Here is a 26614-nt window from a genome sequence, read left to right on the forward strand (position 1 = left end):
CACAGTACAAATAAAATGTGGAGAAACAATTCCAGACCAAAAAGTTGCATACAGATTTATAATGTGTTTGAAATGCAGAAAGTAGATGTGTCAGTTAGGTTCAGCATAAGTAATGTTGCCCTGAATGACAATATAGCAAATGCAGTAATGTTGCTGTTAGTGTGATGTCTATGAACTCCATAGGAAGTCAGTTCCATTTTTCTTGCAAATATATCCTCCATATGCCAGTGAGTCCCAAACATGCTCCTGGAATTAGAGTTGAGAGATGGGATCCTGAGGTTCCCTCTCCCCTCTGTGAACTGAGTTGTTTGCTTTTGAAGGTATTCCTGTATGTGACGAGCACAGGCAAAAAGTGTGGGATTAACTGTGATTCTCATAGGGCTGTAAGACTGAGAGACCACATTCATAGACAATTTGTGAACATGATTTTAAAGCTCATGGGACCTCAGCTGAATGCAATAATGTAACCTAGCAGACTTCCTGCTTGGGACATAGCAGTGATGATGTAGAACTCCCAAGATCTCAAAGTGGTGTGACAAATGCCACCACCTTCCATTAGCTGTATCTTGGGTATGGAAGCTACTGTAGAGCCCACTCTAAGAAACAAAAGCAATGCTATTTGATAACCTTCATGATTGGATTCCCACTGTCCATCTGCAGTAAAGTGCTCGGTAGGCCAATTAGGTTGCTACTGCTCCATGTGCTGCGTATATCAGCAGGATGTACTGTATGTTGAAGGGTTATTGTTATTACTCACTACATGGTTTTTTGGGGTAAGATACTTATTTTTTTCAGAAATTGGGAACAATTGTTAGACTGTGTTCTGTGATGCATCTCAAGACTTTCAGGATTTCCTTTGTATCCACCTGTACACCATCTATTGCATCTGTATCCTTTTCACCTAGTATTTTTTAATACTCAGTGGTCTCTTTTGTATTTTTGTTGTTTAAATATATCCATTGTTCTTCAACCAATGTACTTTATACCTAGTTACAGACTATCATTTGGCGTCTGCTGTGTTATTGACTATTGTGCAGTTTACCTAAACCACAATAGCACAATGTTGACTTGATGCTTCTAAGCATGTTCACTGTCACATTACTATTTTTTCACTTATAATTCCACTGTAGCCATTTGATGTGGTGTGAAGGAGAGAAAGTGGCAGATTGCATGCTTCCCCTATTCTCACTGACTGAGGCGGCCAGGTGCTAAGGCTCTGGACTCGCATCTGGGAAAACTGTGGTTCAGTTACCTGTCTGGCCATCTGCATTTAAAATTTTCACGGTTACCTTAAATCACTTATAGCAAATGTTAGGACACAGACTATTACATACCCTGTTCCTCTGTCCAGACAAAGCTTATGCTCCTCTTCTAATGTCCTCATTATCAGTGGAACATGAATCACTAATCTTCTATCTTACTCATAGCTTCACTCTATTCATCAGTCAGTATAAATTCTGCCTGCAATTGCTGAATTGGATGGATTGTGAATCTTAAGCATTTGATAGCCATAGAAAAGGACTTTGAAAGAAGTATTTGATAGCCTAGTACAGTTTTAAAATAATAGCTGTTCAATATTTTTCTAGTATTTGAACATTTGTCATGATAGGTTGAATTATAAGTTCCACTTGCACTGAACATATTTATTGAACTTGTAGGTTACTGTCCTAAAAAAGAGAAGTTTTCTTCATGGCCACAAAAAACAGAGTGGCATGCAGCTCACTGCCTTCAGCCTTTCCCACACCAACCGCAAGGCATATCACCCGCAACCTGCAGAGGGTGTGTTCATGACCTGATTGCAGCTTAAAGTATATATTTGACTACATATTTAATTGCATTACATTTCATTTGAGGTTGTAAATCATATTGTCCCAAGAAAATAAAATGAATTAAGAAATATCACAAAATTGGTGTGCGGAAAAGTTTTTATGGTGAAAATACATGGAAAAAAGATGGACTCCTTGGGGCACATAGTAAAGAATAGTCATTGGTTTTGCCATCAAACTCTACTGTTGTGAAATATTAGTTATAGCTCTATTGTTGACCCTCTCTGTTTTTGATGTGATGTATTTGCAAGAAGTATTACACAAACTGTTGCTAAATATACTGTTACAATGTATCTGCAAGTTTATAAAGTAATTTCTGTTTCAATTACATGGACAGTTAAGAGTTGATCAGCTCAAGGGAACAGAGTGCCTGTTGCACTGCTTGAGCTATTTGGATCCTCCCACCTGGTAATGGTTTCCCATAACTCCAGAGATAATGACTTATCCTCCAACACATCCTCACAGGCAACACCCTCCCACCCCTCCCCCTGCGGGTCCGGGGATTAGAATAGGCCCGAGGTATTCCTGCCTGTCGTAAGAGGCGACTAAAAGGAGTCCCTCCCCCTCAAGGGGGTAGTTAGCGCCTGCGTCCGGAGACGGATGGTTCCACGACCTATATTTGCAGTCATTTTAGTTTTTCACTTCTTCTCGTTTCTTCCTTCCTTTGGTTGGTTCCTTACTTTGTTCTTCTCCATCTCACTGTCTTCCTTACTCTTTCCCTTGCCTTCTCCTCTTTGCCTTCTCCTCCTTGCCTTCTCCTCCTTGCCTTCTCCTCCTTGCCTTCTCCTCCTTGCCTTCTCCTCCTTGCCTTCTCTGGTCTCCGCCTCGGCGTTTCAGACAGTCTGTCCTCTCTCTCCCACTCTCTCTCTTCTTTATCCTCTTCTTCCTTCCTCCCTGTGCACGCCTGAAGGCTGACCCACGCGTTCGCACGCGTAGCCGGTGACGGGGTAACGCGTAATTCCCCACCTGGGTAGACACGTAAGGCATGCATGTACCCCCCTGGTAAAGGACAGGCCCAGGGAGGGGTGATTGCCTGAGCTGATACCTTCTGACCATGCCGATTGGTCCCTCCGTCTGTTTCTCGGGAGGTGTGACATGAGGTGTAAACATTCACCTAAGGCGGGAGTGCCCTCTGAGAGGGTCCCCACAAGGAAGGAGCGCGCCATCGGAGATGCTGGCAATCATGGGGGATTCCTCCGCAATGGATTTCTCGTCTTCTTCTCTCTCGACTTCTGCCCATAATCGGAAACTTGACCAGCCACCAGTGGCAAAAATACTACCACCTGCCCCACAGTTCCTCGTAGTTTCTCGATCTGAGGACGGAAAGGATTTTTCCTCAGTCAACCCTTTCGTTATCCAGAAGGGCGTAGATGCCATAGCCGGATCTGTCAAGTCATGTACCTGGTTGCGTAATGGTACCTTGTTACTAGAAACTGAGAGTGCCTTTCAGGCACAAACACTGCTTCGGGCCACACTCCTGTACACGTTCCCTGTCCGGGTGGAGGCTCACCGCACTTTGAATTCGTCTCATGGTGTGGTATATACTCGATCACTCGACGGATTGACTGATGAGGAGATTCAGTCTTTCCTCGCTGAGCAGGGCATGACGGCTGTCCATAGGGTCATGAAAAAGGTCAACAATGACCTTGTACCGACTCGGACACTTTTCTTGACCTTTGATAGTGTTCAGCTGCCATCGCGTATCAAAGCTGGCTACGAGGTTATTTCTGTTCGCCCCTATGTCCTGACACCTACGCGCTGCTACCAGTGTCAGCGTTTTAATCACACTCGCCAGTCTTGTTCTAATGCGGCTAAATGTGTCACTTGTGGCAGGGATGCCCATGAGGGTGACTGTCCACCTCCGTCTCCTCGTTGTGTGAACTGTCAGGGTGACCATGCAGCGTCCTCCCGCGACTGTCCCATCTACAAGGAAGAACGCTGTATCCAAGAAATTCAGGTCAAAGAGAAAGTGTCCACCTCGGCTGCTCGCAAGCTATTTGCTAGTAGGAAGCCCACGCTGCTCCCAGCGGGAAAATACAGCACTGTCCTCGCCTCTCCTCGGACTACCAGGGAGGTGGCGACACAGACATGCGATCTGACCTTCAGCACCACGGTCATCCGTTCGGCCAGTGCTAAGATCGCGCGGTCGTCTCCTCTTCCTCCCGTCACCCCTCAGACACAAGCACCTTCATCAGCTTCTGCCAAGACGAAGACCCAGAAGTCAGATGCACGGGCCTTCAAGAAGGAACCGTCCCGTGCAGACTTCCTACGTACCTCAAACTCCCAGCCGTCGACCAGTACTTCCACTAAACGACCTTCCAAGAAGGCTCATAGTAAGCACAGTTCTCCTTCTCCGCCACGGCGCATTTCTTCTCCTGCGCCACCCAGCGGTTGCCGCCCCAGGCCGTCATCCGTTTCGCCTGGCCGCACCGCTGGTAGCCGAACATCTGGTCGTTCACCGGCGGAGGAAGCTCCACCTCCCGGCCATCTTACCAAGATGGCCGATGAACCTATAGAATTGATGGACGATGACTGTCCGCCTACTGATAGCGGCGGCAGTGCTCGCTCGAAGCCAGGCCCTCAGCGGCCTTCGAGGTGACCCCTTCTTTCATCTTCCTTTTCTTCTTACGATGGCACTTATTCACTGGAATATTCGCAGCATTCGCTCCAACCGAGAGGACTTGAAGTTGGTGCTCCGCTTGCACCGTCCGCTCGTCGTAGCCGTCCAGGAAACGAAGCTACGCCCATGCGATCACATTGCCTTAGCACACTACACCTCTGTGCGTTTTGACCTACCCCCTGTGGTAGGTATTCCGGCTCATGGAGGGGCTATGTTGCTGGTCCGGGATGATATTTACTACGATCCCATCACATTGCACACCGGCCTGCAGGCAGTTGCCGTCCGAATTACTCTCCCCACTTTTACATTTTCCATTTGTAACGTTTACACTCCATCGTCGTCTGCCGTTACCAGGGCAGACATGATGCAAATTATTGCTCAGCTACCTGCACCATTTTTGTTAACTGGAGACTTCAATGCCCACCATCCCCTTTGGGCCTCTCCAGCATCCTGCCCGAGGGGCTCCCTGTTAGCAGACCTTTTCAACCAGCTCAATCTTGTCTGCCTCAATACTGGCGCCCCTACTTTTCTTTCGGACACATCTCACACCTATTCCCATTTAGACCTCTCTATATGTACTACCCAACTTGTGCGCCGGTTTTAGTGGTATGCTCTTTCTGATACATATTCGAGCGACCACTTCCCGTGTGTCATCCATCTCCTGCATCATACCCCCTCTCCTTGCCCAACTAGTTGGAACTTCTCCAAAGCAGACTGGGGGCTCTACTCTTCCAGGGCGACCTTTCAGGATCAAACCTTCACAAGCTGCGATAGTCAGGTCGCACACCTCACGGAAGTCATTCTCACTGCTGCTGAATATTCCATCCCTCACACTACTTCTTCTCCACGTCGCGTACCGGTCCCCTGGTGGACCGCAGCATGTAGAGACGCTTTACGTGCTCGTCGACGTGCTTTACGCACCTTTAAACGCCACCCTACAGTGGCGAATTGTATCAATTATAAACGATTATGTGCACAGTGCCGTTGTATTATTAAAGAAAGCCAGCTGGGCTGCTTTCATAAGCACCTTCAACAGTTTTACTCCTTCTTCTGTTGTCTGGGGTAGCCTGCGCCGGCTATCTGGCACTAAGGTCCACTCACCAGTTTCTGGCTTGACGGTCGCGAATGACGTCCTTGTGGCCCCTGAGGATGTCTCCAATGCCTTCGGCCGCTTTTTCGCAGAGGTTTCAAGCTCCGCTCATTACCACCCTGCCTTCCTCCCCCGAAAACAGGCAGAGGAGGCTAGGCCACCTAACTTCCACTCCTCGAATCGTGAAAGTTATAATGCCCCTTTCACCATGCGGGGACTCGAAAATGCACTTGCCCGGTCACGGTCCTCCGCTTCAGGGCTTGATTCTATTCATATTCAGATGCTGAAGAACCTTTCTCCTGTGGGTAAAGGTTTCCTTCTTCGTACTTATAATCGCATCTGGATTGAGGGACATGTTCCCGCATGCTGGCGCGAGTCTATTGTTGTACCGATTCCTAAGCTGGGGAAGGACAAGCACTTGCCTTCCAGTTATCGACCCATCTCGCTTACCAACTGTGTCTGTAAGGTGATGGAGCGAATGGTTAACTCTCATTTGGTCTGGCTGCTCGAATCTCGACGCCTACTTACCAATGTACAATGTGGATTTCGTAGGTGCCGCTCTGCTGTTGACCATCTGGTTACCTTGTCGACCTTCATTATGAATAACTTCTTGCGGAAGCGCCCGACCGCGGCTGTGTTCTTTGATTTGGAGGGCGGGCATTCTCCGCACCATGCATACATGGAGCCTTCGCGGTCGCCTCCCTCTTTTTATTCGTTCCTTTTTAATGGTTCGACAGTTCAGGGTACGTGTGAGTTCTGTCCTGTCAGACACCTTTCGCCAGGAGAATGGGGTGCCACAGGGCTCAGTTTTGAGCGTCACTCTCTTCGCCATAGCGATCAATCCAATAATGGATTGCCTCCTAGCTGATGTATCAGGCTCCCTTTTCGTGGACGATTTTACCATCTATTGCAGCGCGCAGCGTACATGTTTCCTGGAGCGCTGTCTTCAGCGTTCTCTTGACCATCTTTACTCCTGGAGTGTCATCAATGGCTTCAGTTTTTCTGCCGAGAAGAACGTCTGTATTAACTTCTGGCGCTACAAAGTGTTTCTCCCACCGTCCTTACGACTCGGTCCCGTTGCTCTCCCATTCGTGGAGACAACAAAATTTGTAGGTCTTACATTTGACAGGAAACTTAGCTGGTCTCCACATGTGTCTTATTTGGCTGCCCGTTGTACCCGTTCTCTAAATGTCCTCCTTGTTCTCAGTGGTATGTCATGGGGAGCGGATCGAACCGTCCTATTCGCCTATATCGGTCGATCGTCCGCTCAAAGCTGGATTATGGGAGCTTCGTATACTCCTCTGCACGGCTGTCCATCTTACGCCGCCTCAACTCCATACAACATCGGGGTTTACGTCTTGCGATCGGAGCGTTTTATACTAGTCCCGTCGAGAGTCTTCATGCTGAAGCCGGTGAATTGCCACTGACCTACCGGCGCGATATACTGCTTTGTCGTATGCCTGTCGGCTACTGTCAATGCCCGACCACCCGTCTTATCGTTCCTTTTTTGACGACGCTCTCGATCGTCAATACGGGTTGTATGTCTCTGCCCTGCTACCCCTTGGAGTTCGCTTTCATCGCCTCCTTCAACACCTTGATTTTTCACTCCCTGCAACCTTTCGAGTGGGCGAGAGCCACACGCCACCTTGGCTCCAGGCTCAGGTTCGCGTTCACCTTGACCTCAGCTCGCTCCCAAAGGAGGTTACCCCCAGTTCGGTATACCACTCCCGTTTTGTCGAACTTCGTTCGAAGTTCATTAATATGACCTTCATTTATACAGATGGCTCTAAGACCAATGACGGGGTCGGGTGTTCTTTTATTGTCGGAGTACAAAGTTTCAAATACCGGCTCCATGGCCATTGTTCGGTCTTCACAGCTGAGCTCTTTGCCCTCTACCAGGCTGTTCTTTACATCTGCCGCCACCGACATTCTGCTTACGTCATCTGCTCCGATTACCTGAGCGCCATCCAGAGCCTCAGAGATCCGTATCTGGTTCACCCTTTCGTGCACCGGGTCCAACGTTCTCTTCAGCAGCTGGTGGACGACGGTTCTCCGGTTAGCTTTATGTGGGTTCCTGGCCATGTCGGTATCCCTGGGAACAAAGCTGCAGATGCCGTGGCCAAGGCTGCGGTCCTCCAGCCTCAGACAGATTCTTGTTGTGTCCCTTCATCAGATTGTAGCAGTGTCATTTGTCGGCGCATTTTATCTCTGTGGCATGCCGATTGGGCTGCACTTACGGACGACAAGCTTCGGGCCTTGAAACCTCTTCCCGTGGCTTGGACGTCCTCCTCACGCCCTTCTCGGTGGGAGGAGGTAGTTTTGGCCCGGTTACGGATTGGACACTGCCGGTTCAGCCATCGCCATCTGCTGACGGCTGCGCCGGCGCCGTTCTGCCCATTTGGGCAATTGCTGACGGTCTGCCACATTTTAACGTCCTGTCCGGATTTTACTACACTGCGTGTTGATCTTGGCCTGCCATGTACTCTCGATGCCATTTTAGCGGATGACCCAGGATCAGCTGCTCGCGTTCTTTGTTTTATCAACTTGACAAACCTGTCTAAGGACATTTGATTATGCTGTTTTTTTACTCCTATGCCTGTCAGTCTTTTATCGTGTTTTCCATTTTAGTTGCTGTTTTAAACTTGTGCCTCGCGGTGCGTTCCTAACGTAGTCTGGGCGCTAATGACCGTTGAAGTTGTGCGCCCTAAAAAAAAAAAAAAAAAAAAAAAAAACACCTCCCACACCCCCCTCCCCCTTGCACCTGTGACCTTTTTTTTTTTTTTTTTTTTTTTTTTTTTTTTTTTTTTTTTTTTTTCATCTTTGTCTACCGACACCTTTGCTACAGATGGGTCTCTCTCATCCTGGAGTCTTACTGCCTTTTAACCTAACCCTGTATATTGCTTTTTCATCCTCGAGGAAATAACTACTAGTCCTGAAAGTTAGTTAGAAATTGTATCCCTTTTACTGGTATACAGGGTGTTCTTTGAGGAATGGTCAGTATTAAGGGACATGGCAGGAATTATCATTCAAAGCAAAAAGTCCTGTAAACATGGGCTCTAAACTGCATACTGTAAGAGATATGAGCACTTCTTCAGTAGTAGATATGTGTTTCACAATATCAAAGATGAAAAAGTGCTTGTAGCTCTTAAGGTATGCATTTTAGAACCCACATTTACTGACCTTTTCTGCTTCAAACGATCATTCCTGTTGTGTACTTTAATATTGACCATTCCTTCTGTGTATGTTGGCAATAGTACAGATTTCACCTCCTGGAAGTAAGGCCTAGCCAACAATTTTGTATCACAATTTGTTTTCTCAGTTTGATTTTTCTTTAAAGCAATTAACATTCAGTAGCTCTGTGCGCCCAGTTCAACCTTAGTACATAGCTCACAACAGTTGAAACCTGAAAATGTGCCAGTGGTTCTACTAGATCAGCTAACAAATTTTTTAATTACATCTGCCAGCTTTTTATGACTGGATGACGTGTTGTGAATGAATAATGCAAATAATGTAAATTTCATTCTGGAATTTGTCCTTCTCATTTGGTTCTTCCAGTAACATTTTTCTTTGGAGACTGAAAGTTACTTTCTTCTTCATGGATTTTCATTCCTTTTACTTATATAAATTTCTTCTGAACTGTTCCATAAAATTTCGGGCATACAGCCAATAAATTCAGCTTCTTCTTCTAATATTTCGGCTGAATACCATCTGAAATTGAAAACAGTTTGTTATCTGTTTGTTAAGGGATTAATATGGGTCAGTTCTATGATAATCAAGACACATACAGTCCAGGAGAGATGCATAGAGCACCGCAGGTACACCTGTCTCTTACAACCTAATAAATCTGCAGTAGCGGAGCACTGTATGGACACTGGGCTCTCTATTGTGTACCATAATGTCGAAATTTTGGCCTCGACTTCATCTTTCAGGGACTCATCAGTGAAAGAAGCAATTGAAATTCAGTTGGCAACGGATTTAAGTAATAGAGATAGTGGCTTCATCTTGGACAAATCATGGAATCCGGCAATTTCTGTAATTAATTACAAAGACGTCGTGGCGGTGCAGCTCTCTGTGACACATGGATATCACCGTGTGGATTGACTGTGCAGCCATCGATTTAATTTCCATGTGTATGTTACACCTCTTTGCCGTGTATCAACATCTCTGGCACCTTGTGTATCTTTGGATGCATACGCATTGGTTCGGTACTAAAGTTTAAAAGGACGGAGCAATTGCGGGAGCGTTAGTTACCTTGGCTCACTCTGAAGATGGCTGTACCGTATTCAGCCGAAATATTAGAAGAATAAGAAGAAGAATTTAGGCGGCTGCACACCCAAAATTTTATGGAACAGTCTTTATGCCGCGAAAGCATGAAGATGCACTTCTTCCGAACTATTTGTAGTACACCACCTCACGCTCTTGCTGTTGCAATCTTTAGTGCTACCAGGATTTCAGTTTTTCTGGCATTCTTTCTGCCGTGAAAAAAATCATGCAGCGTGTATATGATCTTGATCTTGATTATCATAGAATTGAGCCATATTAATCGCATAACAAGCAGATAACAAATGTGTTGTACTAACAGCAAACATGTAAATGATTGAATAAATGGGAACACAGTGGTAAAGTTGTCAATGAAAGCTCTGGAAGTAAAGTGTGTTCTTGCACATAAACAACAACAGTGATAGACATGTATTTGGAAGATGATGTTTCTTTCTTAATCTACTGATATTGCAATCACAGTATGAATGACATTATCATGAGAGCTGCAATCATTTATCTCCTTTGGGCAACCAGTGACAACTCGTTGGCAGTAACAGAAGGAGGGGTCACAAAGAATGGAAGGACTGAAATTCCCCCTCAGGCTACATTTACAACAAATAACTATCAGTGACTACTTTTTTTTTCAAGTATCAGAAGATTTACAGACCAGAAAGAAAGCCAGTTAATATATCTGTGGTTTTCTTTATGGTTTGTAAAATCTTCTGATACTCCTTATACTTTTAATCTGGTGGAAATGATTGTAAATGCACATTAGGATTCTGACATTGTTAAGTTTTGCAAATAGCACATTTGCCTTGCAATAAAATCAGCACATAAGCTGTAAATTCTGTGTGCCACTTGTTCCATTGCTTACAATTGTAACAAAAGAGGAAATACATGGTAGCAGCTGTAAGACTTCTGTAATGGTAAGAGATATTTGTATAGTATCACACTTGCTATAATTGGACGTTTCATGTTAGGTGTTTGATGGGAAAACAGATCATAAGAATTAGAACTTGATAACAGCAATATTGTTTGTGGCTGGTTGCTGTATTTAATTTACAATCTTTGTAATTGTTCCTCACTGTAAATATGACACACAAGCAAGCACACCTCGCATAATAGTCATTTCTGCGTGAAGTGTGCTTGCTTGTGTGAATGTGGTGTGCATTACTTTCTGAAGAAGGCTTTGACCGAAAGCTCAGTGTGTAACAGAGTTTTCGTTGTGCCTTTCTGCATATCACTGTATCATCTTTATAGTAATATTGTTGACATTCCAACCTGGACTTTCCATTGTTTAATTTCTTGACTATATACTTAGGTAATGACATGGTGGGATTCCACATTGAGGATTACTGTCTCAATTTCATCGACTGCTGCCAAAGGAGGCTGGGTTGCCGTGTAGACAGAAAAGGACTGCTTGTTGAACATGGTGGCCGCACAGTGCTCGTTAGGCCCTTGCCTATCGGTATTCCATATGACCGGTTTGTCAAGATGGCCGAAGTTGCACCTAAAGTAAGTTGTGATGTGCAACATCATTCAGTGTTATTACAGATTACGTTAAAGTCCGAAATGTTATTAAATTTATTTGTACTTCCAGTGCCATCTTTCACTTCCTTCTTTATCCAAGCTTTTTTTCACTTTGGGACTGGATTTTCCATCTGATATGTTGCTTGTTTTACTGATTTACTAGTAATATTTCTGCGTGTCACAAATAACGTTGTCAGGTGGTATACACAAATGCAAATATGATAGAATAACTCAAGTTTTGCAACATATTTTGTTATATTTCTTTTTTTACACAAGACATAACTTTCAGTTGTTTGATCTCTATCCAGCACCAATGTAGGAGAGAATATACAGTTGTTGAGATAGAATGTGTCAGCTATTCCGTCCCATATAAGTGTGTAAGAGGCTCAAGATTTCAGTATTGACAAACGTACCATCACCAGGTGTTCTGCTGCACTGAGATGTTGTAGTTGTACATGCTCTTATTGTACCTGTATCATATCCGTTTGTGGTCCATGTCAGTCCTGGGCAGGCATTGGGGGGGAGGGGGAGGGGCTGGCATTGTTACTGGAGATGGTTACTCTATTGTGGGACATTTTTTTGTGGTTGTGTGCTGTGGTGTGATTTCTGAAATAAATACAGTGCTTGGTACCGTGCCTCACTAATGTAACATTTGTTCCAGTAATGAGATCATGAGATAGATGGTCTATGTGATGGTACTGTCTCAGAAGGCAGAAGCTTATGCCACAGTGTGTTTGCGGCTACGACTATGTCTGTTGTAGCTGAAGTGCGACAGAACAGGAAGTCGCTAAAAGTGACATCTACCTGTGCTGTCATCATCAGATAGGCTGCAGAAATCTGCATGCCCGAGAATTATGTCAATATTGGGAAAAAGTGCAAAATTATTGGAAATATTATTCCACAGTGCTTAAGATATAGGAAGATGTTCATGATGTAACTGCCTCCTGTTATCATATGGCAACTCCAGAGGGCGTAATGTGAATAGAACACCCTCTAGAAACTGGCAATATCTAAATTCTCTGCTCCAGCAACACAAAGAGATGAATAGGGGCATATATTATGATAATCTTTCCATGGATCTGTGCATCTGATAAGGTCTGACTTTGAAATATTGTGGCGCTTGGTTTCTTTTGTCAGCCAATGAATCATAGACCTCTACTTTCAAGCCAACTGCTAGGATTGACTGTACTCTCACCACATTCCGTTCCCTCTGGTTTCCAAGAATAAAGGAGTGTATGATGAGGGGAAATATAACAGAGAAAGTACGTCCTGTAGTACTGCCGGTTGGTACACATTAAAGTAATGATACTATACTAGCCTTTGGAACTGTCAGTTACTTCATCAGGGAAGATTAAAAAGGAAGGACAGCTTGCTCAGACTCCAGGATAAGATGGACCCACCTGTTGTGAGGGTAGACCAAGTAACATTCCAGAAGCTTGGACAGTATTGTAACTTGTACTCATACACTTGTCTATCAGTAGTACTACACATTTCACTTTCTGAAGGTAAATTTTGTCTCATAATTTATTAGTATTCTCATCTGAATTTCCCTTTTGATAAAAAGTACATCCTGTGATTGTCATTCCAAGAAGTCTGCTTCTAATGCAGTTCAGCAATATTTATTTTGCACAGTTACAGATCATTTCAGTGCCACTAGTTTAATCACCAGTCTACTTTATTTAAGTGTGTCTCTTGCAGCATTGGTGGTTTTTCCCTGTTTTTGTTATATAAGTACAATAATCATGTCAGATACATTCTTGTCTATAATTTAAGGGATCTTGGAGATCTCTGAAACAACAAAAAGCATTGTGCTTGTATATGTTCCAGTAGTTGCACCAGTACTAGGTATACTGAAACAAGCCCCAGGTCACGTTCATGGCACTTACTTTGGTCAAGGCTCTGCTAGCAGCATACAGAATGTTATTGCAGGGTTGATATCATTATATGGCAGTATAGGTTGTGCAAATTGGCTTCCCATAATTTGGACTGAGCCATCCAGTGTAGCTAGTGATAATGTTTTCCTTTCTGTGACAAGTGGCATCTGGTGTTAAAATGGTGGTGGGGTAGCTGCAGTCTTTTAGCCTAGTGTGGCCCATGCCAATTCATCCATTGAACTATGTGTCATAGTGTATAAAACATCTTACTTGCATTCAGAAGAACGGTAATTCAGATATCAATCAGGCCATCCATATTTATGTTTTTTCATGCTGTCCCTAAACTACACTGGGCCAACACTGAGGCTGTTTCCCGAGAAAATATACAACTAGTTTCCTTTTCCATCCTTCTACTATGTGTGCTGCTGCTTCTTCTGTTATCATCTCACAGTCAGTAGAGCACTGAACCTGTTTTCCTTCCTTCCTCAGGTTCAGTCACATGTAAGTCTGTGGAGCCAGCTGGCCACTCTAAGCAAGTGAAGTATTCATATTGAAGGTAGTCGCCCACCAGGGCATCTGTTCAGACTGGGTATTATCGTCCATCAGATGAAAATAAGATCCAATATCATTATTAGCTGTCATCCTTATAGGCTCCAGTAATTGCAGTAGCCCTGGGAAACAAGTGATGTACACTGTGCTTCTCTGACAGAAACATTGGCACCATAAGATTGGTCGCTTTGCTCAGTATTGGCAGGCTTGTAATTTGAAATGTGTGACAGATTAATAGAATTTGGGAATAGCTCTCCAGACTAAACTGTAACTCATTCACAGTCAGAAAACTGTCCCTCTTTTCCTGGCTCCTTTCCTAGTGGGCTGGACAAGACTTTCCCAAGATGTGTGAAGTCATTGAGAATAATGTACCTGCTGGGTTGCCAGATGAATAGAGTAATCTCGTAGAGTTGATGATGTGGTCTCAGAGGAGATCTGAAACACAGAGGTTTTCATAAGATCTCTTCCAGGGCACAGTGGGCGCTGTGCGAACATATTTGGACACTCCGACCTTACCTGTACTGCTGACCCCCACCTTCCCTCTTTTCCATTGTATGATATTCCCTGCAACCTCGAACTGATGCTACAAGAGATGTAGAAATCATGACCCACTTTGTGATGAATGTGGCATCCTTCTGCCTACCACAGATTTGTGTATGGGTAGTTCCATCCAGATGTGCTAGCTGTCCCATGTTCTTTTTTGTGGCTCCTGCTACTGTGCATCAAATTTGTATAACATAAGTTTGCCACATATTTCCTGTGTTTCCCCACTGCAGTTTAGTCTATTTGGTGCCATGACAATACAAGATTTTCTTGTAAGTTCCATAGATTCCTTAATTTATGGAAGAGAATGTTTTTCCTAAGCTCTGATTTGTCACTTGCTTTGAAGGATTATTGCATTGCCGATACGTATGAACAGTTGTAGCAGTGAAATGTTGTACCAAGTGACTAAAATTGTTACAGGTGATTTTGTGTGTTCTAGGTATTACCTACAAACCAGAAATTTGTTTTGGGAGTAGATCGTCTTGATTACACAAAAGGCCTTGTCCACAGACTGAAAGCATTTGAGTTACTACTGGAAAAATATCCAGAACATATTGAAAAGGTAAGACAAATTATGAATGGCATGCATATAATCATATCACATACAAATTTCCTTGACTTAAGAGAAATGTGCAGAAAGTCAATGCTGTAGCCTAGTTCCTGTAATGTTACTGGATAATTTCTACCATTCTTTCAGATAGAAAGCCACATTGTAATGAACCCCATCCTCTTCTGCATATCTGCCCCCCCCCCCCTCCACTCCCCCTTCAAATATTGCAATTTTAAGAAATTAAATATTTTGTCATGCACCAGTAATCATCTTTCAGTGTCAAATATGTCATTATCATTATTGCCTTGCAGCTCTTCCTATAGTTAAAACCAGTTTGAGAGTAAAGTGATGGTTACAAGATTTGGAAGGCGCAGTTTCAGACAGACAACTGAGGTCAAACATATCTGCTGTGTTAGGAAGCATTGTCATACAGAACACAAGGTGACAACTTTTTTTGAGTTTAGGTTTGGTGTAATTATCTGTAATGCACCTGTTCATATTGTTTTGAAAGTATATCTGTCTGCAGCATTCCGAAGTCTTTTTTCTGTTAGTTACAGCTTACTGCACTAGTCTAGATTGGTTGACAAACTACTTAGTGAAGGTACTGATTGTTTTTTTTTTTTGGTAGAGTGCCAACTGAAAGAAGTTGCCAAACTTCATGAAAATGATAAAGCTAGGGAAAAGACAATATGCAGCAGCCTTCATAAACAAGCAGATACTGATAAAATGCAAAGAGAAGAGAGGTGTCAGAATGATCAGAAATTTTCATGACTGTGTATTTGGAGCCCATAAACAAAATAAAAATGATTTTATATTGCATATACAGACCTCTATCGGCATATTAAAATAATGCAGTCTCAGATGTGCTCATATGCCTTTGTTAAAAAGTTTTCAATCCAACACTTCAGCTGTAGGTGCTGAATGCTGTGTTTTTCACAGTGCAATCTCACTATCTGTTACATTTATTACTTTAAAAATAAGAAGTAGATCAGATACATACATCAAATATAAAAAAAGTAAGCACGGAAAAATACTGAAGAAGTTTTCGTATCACATGAGTGTAAGTGATATAGTTCCATTGTTTGTCCTTTGCACCTATGTACTAATGCATGCAAAAGCACTGGGAAGTGCATAATGATAAGTATTCTTGCAACAGAATCATCATCATCACAGGTAACATGAAAGGATCTGTGTACTGACCCTTCCATCTAATCTGCTTCATACTTCATGTGTATCCCAATTTTACTCTTTACAAGCTTCTCATTTCTCATATGTATCCTTACTCTTAAGCCCTACAGTGTATGCAGATTTTCTGATTACCATTCATACTGTATTAATTTCTTCAAAATGCAATAGATGGTCTGTGCTCAGATACTCTGTAATGCATGATTTTCTATAGGAAACAGTGAGATATGAATTAGTCATGCCATTCTAATGTTTTTTCATCTAGTGTATCTTCTTTTCCACTTTCCTTTCATGCTAAGAAATGAATGTAAAACAAGGCAGTAAGATAATGATTCAATAAAACATGTTTGTAACCCCTAAAATGTGTTTTCTTTTCTAAATGATGGAGTTGGAGAATTTGATTCTCAGGGAAGACCGCTACTGATTTTTGTGTATGTGTGTGTGTGCTTATGTGTGCGGGCATGCATGTGCTAGCTTACATAAAGAGGTATTTTGTGAGAGGTGTACCCTTGAACATATTTCAATGCATCTGTTGCCCTGAGTAAGTGCCCCTTCTTTTATAATGTAAATATGTTTCCCAAAATGGTGCCTGCATTTTTCTTTGTAGAAATCAAACAATGGAAAATCCAGGATGGAATGTAACAATATTGTGAGAAGGAAAGTTGCTACTCACCATATAGCTAAGTCACACGTAGGCACAACAAAAAGACTTTCACATTTAAAGCTTTTGGCCATTGGTCTTCGTCAGCAACCCCCCCCCCCCCCCCCCCCTCCCCACACACGTTACTTGCATTTGTGTGTGTGTGTCTGTTGTTGATGGAGGCCAATGGCCGAAGCTTTAATCATGAAAGTCTTTTTGTTGTGCCTATCTGCAACTCAGCATCTCCGCTATATGGTGAGTAGCAACTTTCCTTCTCATAATATTGTTTCTTTGTAGAAACATATTTTAGGGGAAAAAATTAGGTAAAGAGCACCCACTGAGGTTAACACAACTGTGTCGAAACTTGTTTGAGGTGTAATAAAAATTATAAATAATTGGCAGACAGTTTATTTTTCTGGTGCGCCCAAGTAGCCTATACATCTGTAAGTTACTGGAAAGGACTGCATTGAAACCACACAGATATTTACTTCATAAATAAGTTACTTTTCTTTCCCCAGCATATCTACTTCCGTGTAGAGATAGTCATTTTTTTCACTCTCATAATAGCATGCTTTTCTAAACATTTAAAGTGAAAATTGTAGGTCTCTACAAAAGTTGCTGTAAAACATGATGTATTAAGTTACAAACATTTTCTTTTAAAAATAATATCTCCAGAAATAGTATGTAGAAAGCGCATATTATGAAACACATACTTTGAGAAAGGGAAAAAAGGGGGGGGGGAGGAGGAATTAAAGTTTTTATAGAAAAGAAATTAAAACTTTGATCCCTGTTTTCATTAAGATGTATTCAATGTGCATGTGCTTATGCTCGTTACATTCTCATGCTGTAGAATATATTCAAAGAAAGAAACACTTTTTACTGGTGCCTGCGCCATAGCTTGGAAAAATATTGTTACTGAAAGTAATTCATGAAGAAAATTCACCATCATATGCCAATTTTTTTTATCATAAAACAGTGAAAACCACAAAAATGAAAATGTCTTCAACCATCACATGAATGTTGTGAAATATACTATTTTATGCAATGAAACTGCAAATTCAACAAATGTGTCGCTGGTTGAAGTCACATGTGGCATTTCTTATTTGTCACTTTTTGATGGGATTTCTTTTAACAACACCAGATACTTCACTGAGAAAAACAAATATTTAAGTGTTAAAATTCTTTGACCTGCAACTGAAAGAAACTACACAACAGTGTTGTTTGTGCTGTCCTTCATATTATGATGCAGATATGCTAAATTGCTTGCGTTTGGATACAAGAAAAATAAAAGAAAAACAAGTGATCAAGAATGGCAATATGATTATAATATATATGTTACATTTTGTGGAATTTGTACTCCACAATTAGTTGTCTTCGTCACTAAAAAAGTTCAATGGGGAAGTTCACACCCATGCAAAAGTTCAGTTTTTTTGTTTATTTAAATATGCAGACTGGTTGCTAAAGTAAAGAACTGTAGATTTTACTGGACTCTTCTTCATATGGTTAGTGCAGAGTTTGAAGCAGCCCTAAAAAGCATATTCTAGGCGCAGAAAGTTGGCTAAAACCTTTGACTGTAGAGAGGTTTTTGGAGTAAATCTGAGTGGATAATGAAAGTATAGGCTAATGGGAAATGCAGGAGGTGTATTTGTTGCAGTAGACAATAACTGAGATTGAAATTGAAACTGTATGTGAAATTGTTTGGATAAGACTCAGTGCTGAAGGTTGTTGTATACTTGTAATTGCATTTTTCTGTCTACCACCAGACCCATTCCTATATCTAACCGAAACCTTCCGAAGAAAAAAAAAAAAAAAAAAAAAACCAGTTCACTAGTACAAATGTTTCCCAATCACACTATTGTTATTGGAGGAGATTCAAAATGTCAAACAATTGCTAAAATTACAGTTCTGTAAGTGGTGGATGTGATAAGACATCTTGCGAATTAGTACTCAATATCATCTCCAACTATTTAGAACAAATAGTTGGGGAGAACATGACAGAAGCATGTCATAGAATGACAACAAATAGACCTGATCTTTTTGAAGAGTTGCAATTTTTCTTTAAATACACTTATTTTAACACTTGACAAATTGATTCTCATTGAGATTTAGTAGTGTGCTCGCATGATTATTGTTGCATGGTAAACAATGTTAAGACTGCTGCTGCATCAATGACAAGCTGAAAAGGAACAATATGACCATTACTACATGTTGACACTGCTCTCAGTTGGCTCGTCTTCACTTACAGCGCACCAATGGAATAACATAACTACAGTCACTTCTACTGGTACTAAAAGATGCCAAAAGATGTGATACAAAGAGTGGAGTAAAGTAATAGAATGTGATATGTTACGTAAACTCTCATTTATTTGCTTTGACTAATCTTCCCTTAAAGTAATATTACTGCAGTCACCCTAATTCGCCTTTTCAAATAGAGATCCAAATTAGAGGCCATCTTAGTGAATAATGGGCAGTCAATTACTGATACAAAGGTTATCAGAAGGAGTGATTATACCATAGTAGTTCTCAAGAAAATATTTCCTGTTCATTCGTCAGTACAATCTCTCGTCAGAGTTTTGTCTCATGGAATTAGGTGAGAGCTCTGTCACATAAAAAGTAAAAAGTAAACTTTGGCCAGAGAGCTCCCACATAAATATGCGATTCAGGACCCTCGAGCATAGCCATTGGACTGTCGAGAAATAGTGGATGTGGAAAGCATGATCTGGCTAGGAATATGAATGCAGAAACAGTGTTGTTGCATAGACTGTCAGCTCTTGGACTAGTTTCCTTCTCCTGGTCCCGGAATGTGGGTGGGAGCTTATATAGCTTCCTTGGGGCGTTATTGCTTGTACAGTCCTTTCTAAGCTTTATTTTCCCACACTTGACAATATGCCCAAAATCTATTAGAGTTGAGTCGATCTTTTGCAACTTAAGAAACAGTTTGTTTTCCATGACAATGCTGATGTGTCAAAAAATTGAAACCTGCAGCCCTATTTCTGGACACAGGGTGCTCTCACTCTTCCCAGGGCACATTAAGGTAGATAAACTAGGCAGTATCTTTATCTACAGTTTGTATCCCTCCAACTGAGGACTCCTGTTTGTTAAACTTGGTTTATTGTTCATTCAGCCTGCACTGCCATTTTGGATAAATAATAATGGTTGGCCAATTAGTACAGTGTGCCTACTAAAATGATTTTCTTCACAAGGCATATTAATTCAAAATTATTGTAGATCTTATAATTAAAAATCTCCACATTTCAATAATGCTCTATGTATTAAAAGTTTAAAAATATGGGTGTGAGATTATGGAGTAATAAGACAACTACATGTAGATTTTGTCCAACATTTATCTGAGTTTGAGTCTCAGCCTGGTACACAGTTTTAATTTATAACGTTAACTGGATAAAAATTTTCTAAAATTTCACCACCTGGAAAAACAGAGGATATGCACACAGGTGCTGAAGAGAATAAAAACTTTCTGCAGACCTTAGATAAGGAAGGACACGAGGCATAGGAAATTACTATAGACTATCAGCCAATACTCGCATCCCAAAATACTGTCAGTAACAAACTGTTCAAAGGGCCATGGATATTTCATTTAAACAATAGTGTTAACATATTGCACGCAAATGATTTTTAATGGTGTATTGTGAAAATGCACGGCACGAATCTGAGTTCAATGAGTAATAAACCGACCTTGGCTTTTTTCTTTGCTATTTGAGAAAGTCATTGCTTCTCAAAATGTATTGCATTTAGTTGAAACCTGAGTCAGGAAAGCCAACAATTTTGTCTCATATGAATGTTAAATATAGACACATTATGTATGGAACTGAACTGTTCATGCTGGAAAGCATCTCAAGATAGCCATCAGTACAGATTCAAAATATTTTATTTAGAAAGTGAACAATTCAAGTGATTATGGAGTGATGTTATGATCTAGTTTCAGTGACTAGTAGCAATCAATAATTGTTGGTGTCAGTTCACACTCTATAGTGTCAGTGGCACTGAATGTCAGATATTATTCCCTGTAGTTTAAGTGGCAGGGCACACAATCTTATTGTTGAGCAGTCTGATACAATATTTCGGTGTTGACAGTCTTAGGAGTGACTGTTCACGGTTTCATGACTCTCCTGCGTAATCTGGACTTGTTCAAAGCTGTGTTGATGTCACTGTTCATACAAAATTTGATGTCACCTGCCGCGAGACCACTGCCAGCCACAGCATTCCCTCACACATGTCAGTGGCCACTTGTTCCATTCCCTTTAGGCACACGTTTGTAATATGGCTGTGGGTCACATGTTGCTTGTTCACTTAAAGAGGAATGATTCAGTGCTTAGCCAAATCATCATAAACAGTTTTTGAGAAAAGTTTAAGATAATTTATTTTATTCCACTATTGTATAATACATATTCTCTACAGACAAATACTAAGAAAGCAAGTGGAGGCTGTCAGACGAAACATGGCTTCGCAATGGAAAATGTGACCTCTAGGTGCAATGAGGACTTTGCCTGTCTCAGCTTAAATATCTCATAGCAAGGATGAAAACAGGGTAGTTGTTATGAGGAGTAAAGAAATTATGTACAAAATGAAGTAAAAGATCATGCATATAAGGTAACAGGTAGTGAGTAGGCGGGTAGGTTAAGGATGTAGATATGTATCAGCTAATGTGTTTGTGACATGCAATTTGAGCACAACCATTTGTTCGAAGTTTCACAGTGTGTATCTTGTTCACACAGTTCACAGTTAGACATTCCATAAGTTCTAACAATCTACATCTACATCCATATTCCGCAAGCCACCTGACGCTGTGTGGCGGAGGGTACTTTGAGTACTTCTATTGGTTCTCCCTTCTATTCCAGTCTCATATTGTTTGTGGAAAGAAAGATTGTCGGTATGCCTCTGTGTGAGCTCTAATCTCTCTGATTTTATGCTCATGGTCTCTTTGCGAGGTATATGTAGGAGCGAGCAATATACTGCTTGACTCCTCGGTGAAGATATGTTCTCGAAACTTCAACAAAAGCCCGTACCGAGCTACTGAGCGTCTCTCCTGCAAAGTCTTCCACTAGACTTTATCTGTCATCTCCATAACGCTTTCGCGATTACTAAATGATCCTGTAACGAAGTGCGCTGCTCACCGTTGGATCCTCTCTATCTCTTCTATCAACCCTATCTGGTACGGATCCCACACTGGTGAGCAGTATTCAAGCAGTGGGCGAACAAGTGTACTGTAACCTACTTCCTTTGTTTTCGGATTGCATTTCCTTAGGATTATTCCAATGAATCTGTCTGGCATCTGCTTTACTGACGATCAACTTTATATGATCATTCCATTTTAAATCACTCCTAATGCCTACTCCCAGATAATTTATGGAATTAACTGCTTCCAGTTGCTGACCTGCTATATTGTAGCTAAATGATAAAGAATCTTTCTTTCTATGTATTCGCAGCACATTAAACTTGTCTACATTGAGATTCAATTGCCATTCCCTGCACCGTGCGTCAATTCGTTGCAGATCCTCCAGCATGCATCTTCTATACACCCCAGGCCTCTCTCGCTTTCCTATTTCTGTTGTCTTTGTATCTTGTAATTGTCAGACTGTGGTACTGATTGTTTCCTGTTACTGGATTGAGATTGTGGTAGTCTTTCACAGCACCTATATTCCTGTAGTAATTTTTGTTCATTGCACATGCCCTAGTAATTTTTGTTTATTGCACATGCCCCATTATGTTTTATAATTTTTGCCATTAAGGCCTTTATTAGCATTGTGTTTGCTGCTGTCTCCCTATATAATACACTTGCATTTGTCACTGAAGTGGCAAAGAAAGTTGACTTTCTGACACTATTGTAATTCCTCCTGTAAGGGTGAAAAGTAAATAGCCATGAAATGTCTACTACTTTTTTTGCTTTTACTACATCCCACAATGACTTGCTGGTTTCAGCTTTTCATTCCCAGGTAGACCATTTTCACAACCAATGTAACATGTTTTGGCGGTATAAAACACGTTTCATTTTTCTGTTTTCCAGTAACAACTGTCATAACAAAACCCTTCATCTACAATGCCCCTCTTTTTTATCCTAAATTCATTAATAAGAGGACAATGCCTTCTGATCTTCTTCGGTGGTCTTACCACGTTTCTTTATTCCCAAGAAGCTCCTTTGTGACACGCGCGCACACACACACACATACACACACACACACACACACACACACACACACACACACACACACACATATTTCTAAAAATCTATGTATTGCATGAAAGTGAGTAGTGGACTGTGGGAAAAGATGAGAGTCAAAGTGTTAAATGTGCTGTTGCACAAGAATGCTGAAAACAAAGTGGACTGCCAAGACAGGTAAAGATAAGTCGTTTGCAGAGTTGGCAGAAATGGGAATGTACGGAAAAAACTAACCAGAAAATGGAACAGAGTGATCGGATATGTTTCAAGACAACACAGAATAGTTTCCACTGTGCTAGAGCAAGCCATAGAAGGCAAAATTTGTAGGAGAAGGGAGGGAGATTGGAATATATCCCACAGTCAGTTAAGAACATGGAGTGTAAGTGCCACTCAGAGATGAAGAGCTTGCTACAGGAAGGATGTAGCAGCAGGCATCCATCATCTAAGTGCAGTCCCCCTTGACTTCACACCTCAATTTGTGTGACAAGCACTGGAAACCATGTAACTGCAGATCTTGAATGATGTATCGTGGAAGATGACATGATCACACTCAGGTGTGATTCAAGCAGAAGTCACCACCATTCACTGTGGAGGTAGATATATAAATTATCCAGCTTTGCTTGCTTTGAAAAACTAAAACTGTGCTACTTTTGCCATCAGATAACTCTAAACCATTTATCTGTTACCATGCAGTAACGACTATTGTTCTTGACGTTGTAAAGGCAAAATGTTAGAAATAGTAGGTATTGAAAGTACCTGTAGTTGAAGTCAAAATTTCAAGAGCTCGCTGTGCAGGCCCTAAAAAAATATCTCCCACTGCATGTTATAAAGTATTAGGAAGAAACTTACGTCGATCATCTGAATACAGTGCATCATAGGAAATAAGTACAGTTCGTGAACACTTGCAGTGAAATGTATCTACCATCAGTACAAGTAAATGAAATGTTTAATGTGTTTATCAGGAAATATTTTCTCAGCTGCAGAAGTTGAACAGTTAGAAGTGAACATTTTGTTATAGAACTAGTTAAGAAATGTAAAAGAATCAAACACTCAAATCCCAAGCCCTATATCTGAGACATTCTCATGTCAAACAGTTCTTTGAACATTGTGCAATACTTGTGAGATTGCAAGCATAAGGCTAGTCTCCCTAACTGTACACAGCCCACCAAACAGATATTTTTAACCATTAACAAATGGTCTGACAGGGTACTGATAATGTTTTGTGGGGACTTAAATACTGATCTTATAAACCTACAGCCAGTCGATGTGTGTCCTAGCAATGCTCCCATCAAGGACAGGACGTCATAGTGGAATTACCATTGGCAGTCATTTTTGATCCAGTGGTTATACTGGCCACAAAGGCCAAATAATAGCAATAAAACTTCCTGTTCAAGTTATTTTATATAAAAAAGAACAATATTGCCAAAAGAATTGTGAATAGTTATTCCATTAGAATGTGTAAAACAGAATTACAGAAACAACTGTCAAAACTTGACTACTGACATCATATTGTAGATTAGAAATTTAGTTCCTGCTTATTTCGTACACCAGTGTAATTCTAGATTCATGTTAAGGTAGGAGAGTGTATGTATGCACTGAAGTGGGGAGAAATGATGGTTAAAATCTTGCATCAGAGATCATTTTAATTAATTCAGATTTGTTTAAATCAGTTACTGCAGTTTCATTTGTTATTACAACATTGAAAAATTGCAATATTCACAAAATATAAAGTCAAAGGAAAGAGCAAAAGCAAAACTAAACTGTTTTGTTACTAAGCTGAAAGATATGAAAAGTGACAAGATGAAACAGAAGGTATTTATTGGCCTTCAATTTCAATGGATTCTTACTGTGTGTATTAGAAGACATATGAACTAAGGATAAACAATGGAAAAAATATGCACAGAATAGTCTTGTGTTACTGACAGGCACTAGTTTCAACAATCATTGGATCATTGAAAACCTATAATTTTCTTTTGATGAGGCAATGTCACAGCATGAAAATTGTCTCTCGACTGGAGTGTGCCCATCTTACCACTTAACTTTCCAAATTGTGCTCTCATGTTTTAGTTGGTGTTTTCCTTTGGTATTTATTGTAGTTTATTTTAATCTTTGCTGCCTCCTTTTTAATTGAATCCAAATATCAAAAGATGTTTCTTCTAATATGATCAAAATTTTTTTCTAATGACTGCCAACAGCATAGGTATACTTTGATAAATGCATGGTAAACACTGCGCTGTCTTACAGTATATTTGTTCACAACCGATTTTAATCATTGATCATCTTCACAGTGGAAAATTATTGTGATAACTTCACATGTCATACATGCTATTTAACATTGAAAAATGAAACCATCTGACAGTAGTAAGCGCACAGCACCATTGCTCAGATTTGGTTGTTGTGCCTAAGAATGGGTGCTGTGCACTTACTGCTGTCACCTGGTTTCATTTTTCAATGTTTTCTGTTTGCTTAAGCTGGTAATATGGTCTGAAGTATCTTTTTCTGCTGTTTGCAAGTCAGCTATGGCATCTTATCTGGTTAAGTAACGTGTATGACATTTGAAGTTGTCACAATATTTATCCACCGTGAAGACAATTCTTGATTGAAACCAGTAGTGAATAAATATATTTTAAGACAGCACAGTGTTTGCCATGCGTTTCTCCAAGTCTTCTGATTTATATTTCTTCAAAGATTTTTGAAAAATTAACCCGCATTAAATTACTCTTCGACTTTCCTGACAATAACTTGTTAAAAACTTTTCAGTCTGACTTGTTAAATGGGTTCCATGCAAAGAATCACTCATTTGGTTTTACAAATAAGATTTCAACAATGTTAAACAGGAAAAGTTGTCCTTTAACATCTCCCTTACTGGGGATTTCAGCTGTGTAGTTATTAAAATTTTATTTGGAAAATTAAGAAATTGTAGTACATGGCACCCCACTTGGATTGCCGTGGTTTCTGAAATGATTGTTGCTGTTCCTGCATGGTATATAGATGATCAACAAATTAAACTTGAATCTACACTTTGATAGACTATGAAATCATCTTTTTATGTAGAATTATATTTCATTGACTTGACTTCAACATAAAATTGAACTCTGTGCATGCTTTCACCACCTGCTGTCTTATGAGATAATCTTCTGGAGCAATGCACCTTATGTCAGTCAGGCATTTATTCACCAAAATTGAGCATTATGAGCATAATTGGGGTTTTGTTACGGAATTTCTTACTGAAGTTTCATAAAAGACAATAGAATTCTTGCAGCTGCGTAACAATACATAACTTTTTGATGCTATTTACTGTTTACTATTTTCAGTCTCAAATGATCTGTGGAGTAAATAATCACAATACAAAATATACAATTATTTTTATATGGGGACTCGCCGTATCTTTTTTTGGTACAAAGCATAATTCTTTATTCTGGTGCAAACATATACATCAGTTGCCTGCAGTTATTGGGACATTCTATAGAGCATTTCTATAAATTATTTGAACAATGTCTGAGTAATACAACTGGGCATCTTGAAATCAGCTGATAATCAGAAAAAATAAGAAAGCAATTATAAAGCAGTAGGTAGGTTTGGACATCATAGAGCTGTTGTGGCCTGCCTTCTGTTTATGAAAGGGATTACCCAGTCAGTTATAAGGAGTGTGCAGTATGACTTTGGTGGGATTTAAATTTTTTCACTTGCTAAAACTAAGTGTCAAGTGTCAGAAAAAAATCTTAATACCAGCTGAGGACATTTTTGTGTAGTCTTTCACACCTAGCCACTG

General features: G+C 40.8%; 1 protein-coding gene across 3 annotated transcripts in view; it reads left to right on the forward strand.

The window, feature by feature from the left end:
• The window catches only part of LOC126417174 (uncharacterized), a 114294-nt gene that overhangs the window by 14350 nt on the left and 73330 nt on the right, over positions 1-26614 (forward strand). For all 3 annotated transcript variants that reach the window (XM_050085075.1, XM_050085073.1, XM_050085072.1), the window contains 2 exons: positions 11118-11311; positions 14732-14854. In XM_050085075.1, the coding sequence (XP_049941032.1) occupies positions 11118-11311; positions 14732-14854 (317 nt within the window). The remainder of the gene's footprint in view (positions 1-11117; positions 11312-14731; positions 14855-26614) is intronic.

The sequence above is a fragment of the Schistocerca serialis genome, chromosome 8 (assembly GCF_023864345.2).
Source record: "Schistocerca serialis cubense isolate TAMUIC-IGC-003099 chromosome 8, iqSchSeri2.2, whole genome shotgun sequence".
NCBI lineage: Eukaryota > Metazoa > Arthropoda > Insecta > Orthoptera > Acrididae > Schistocerca > Schistocerca serialis.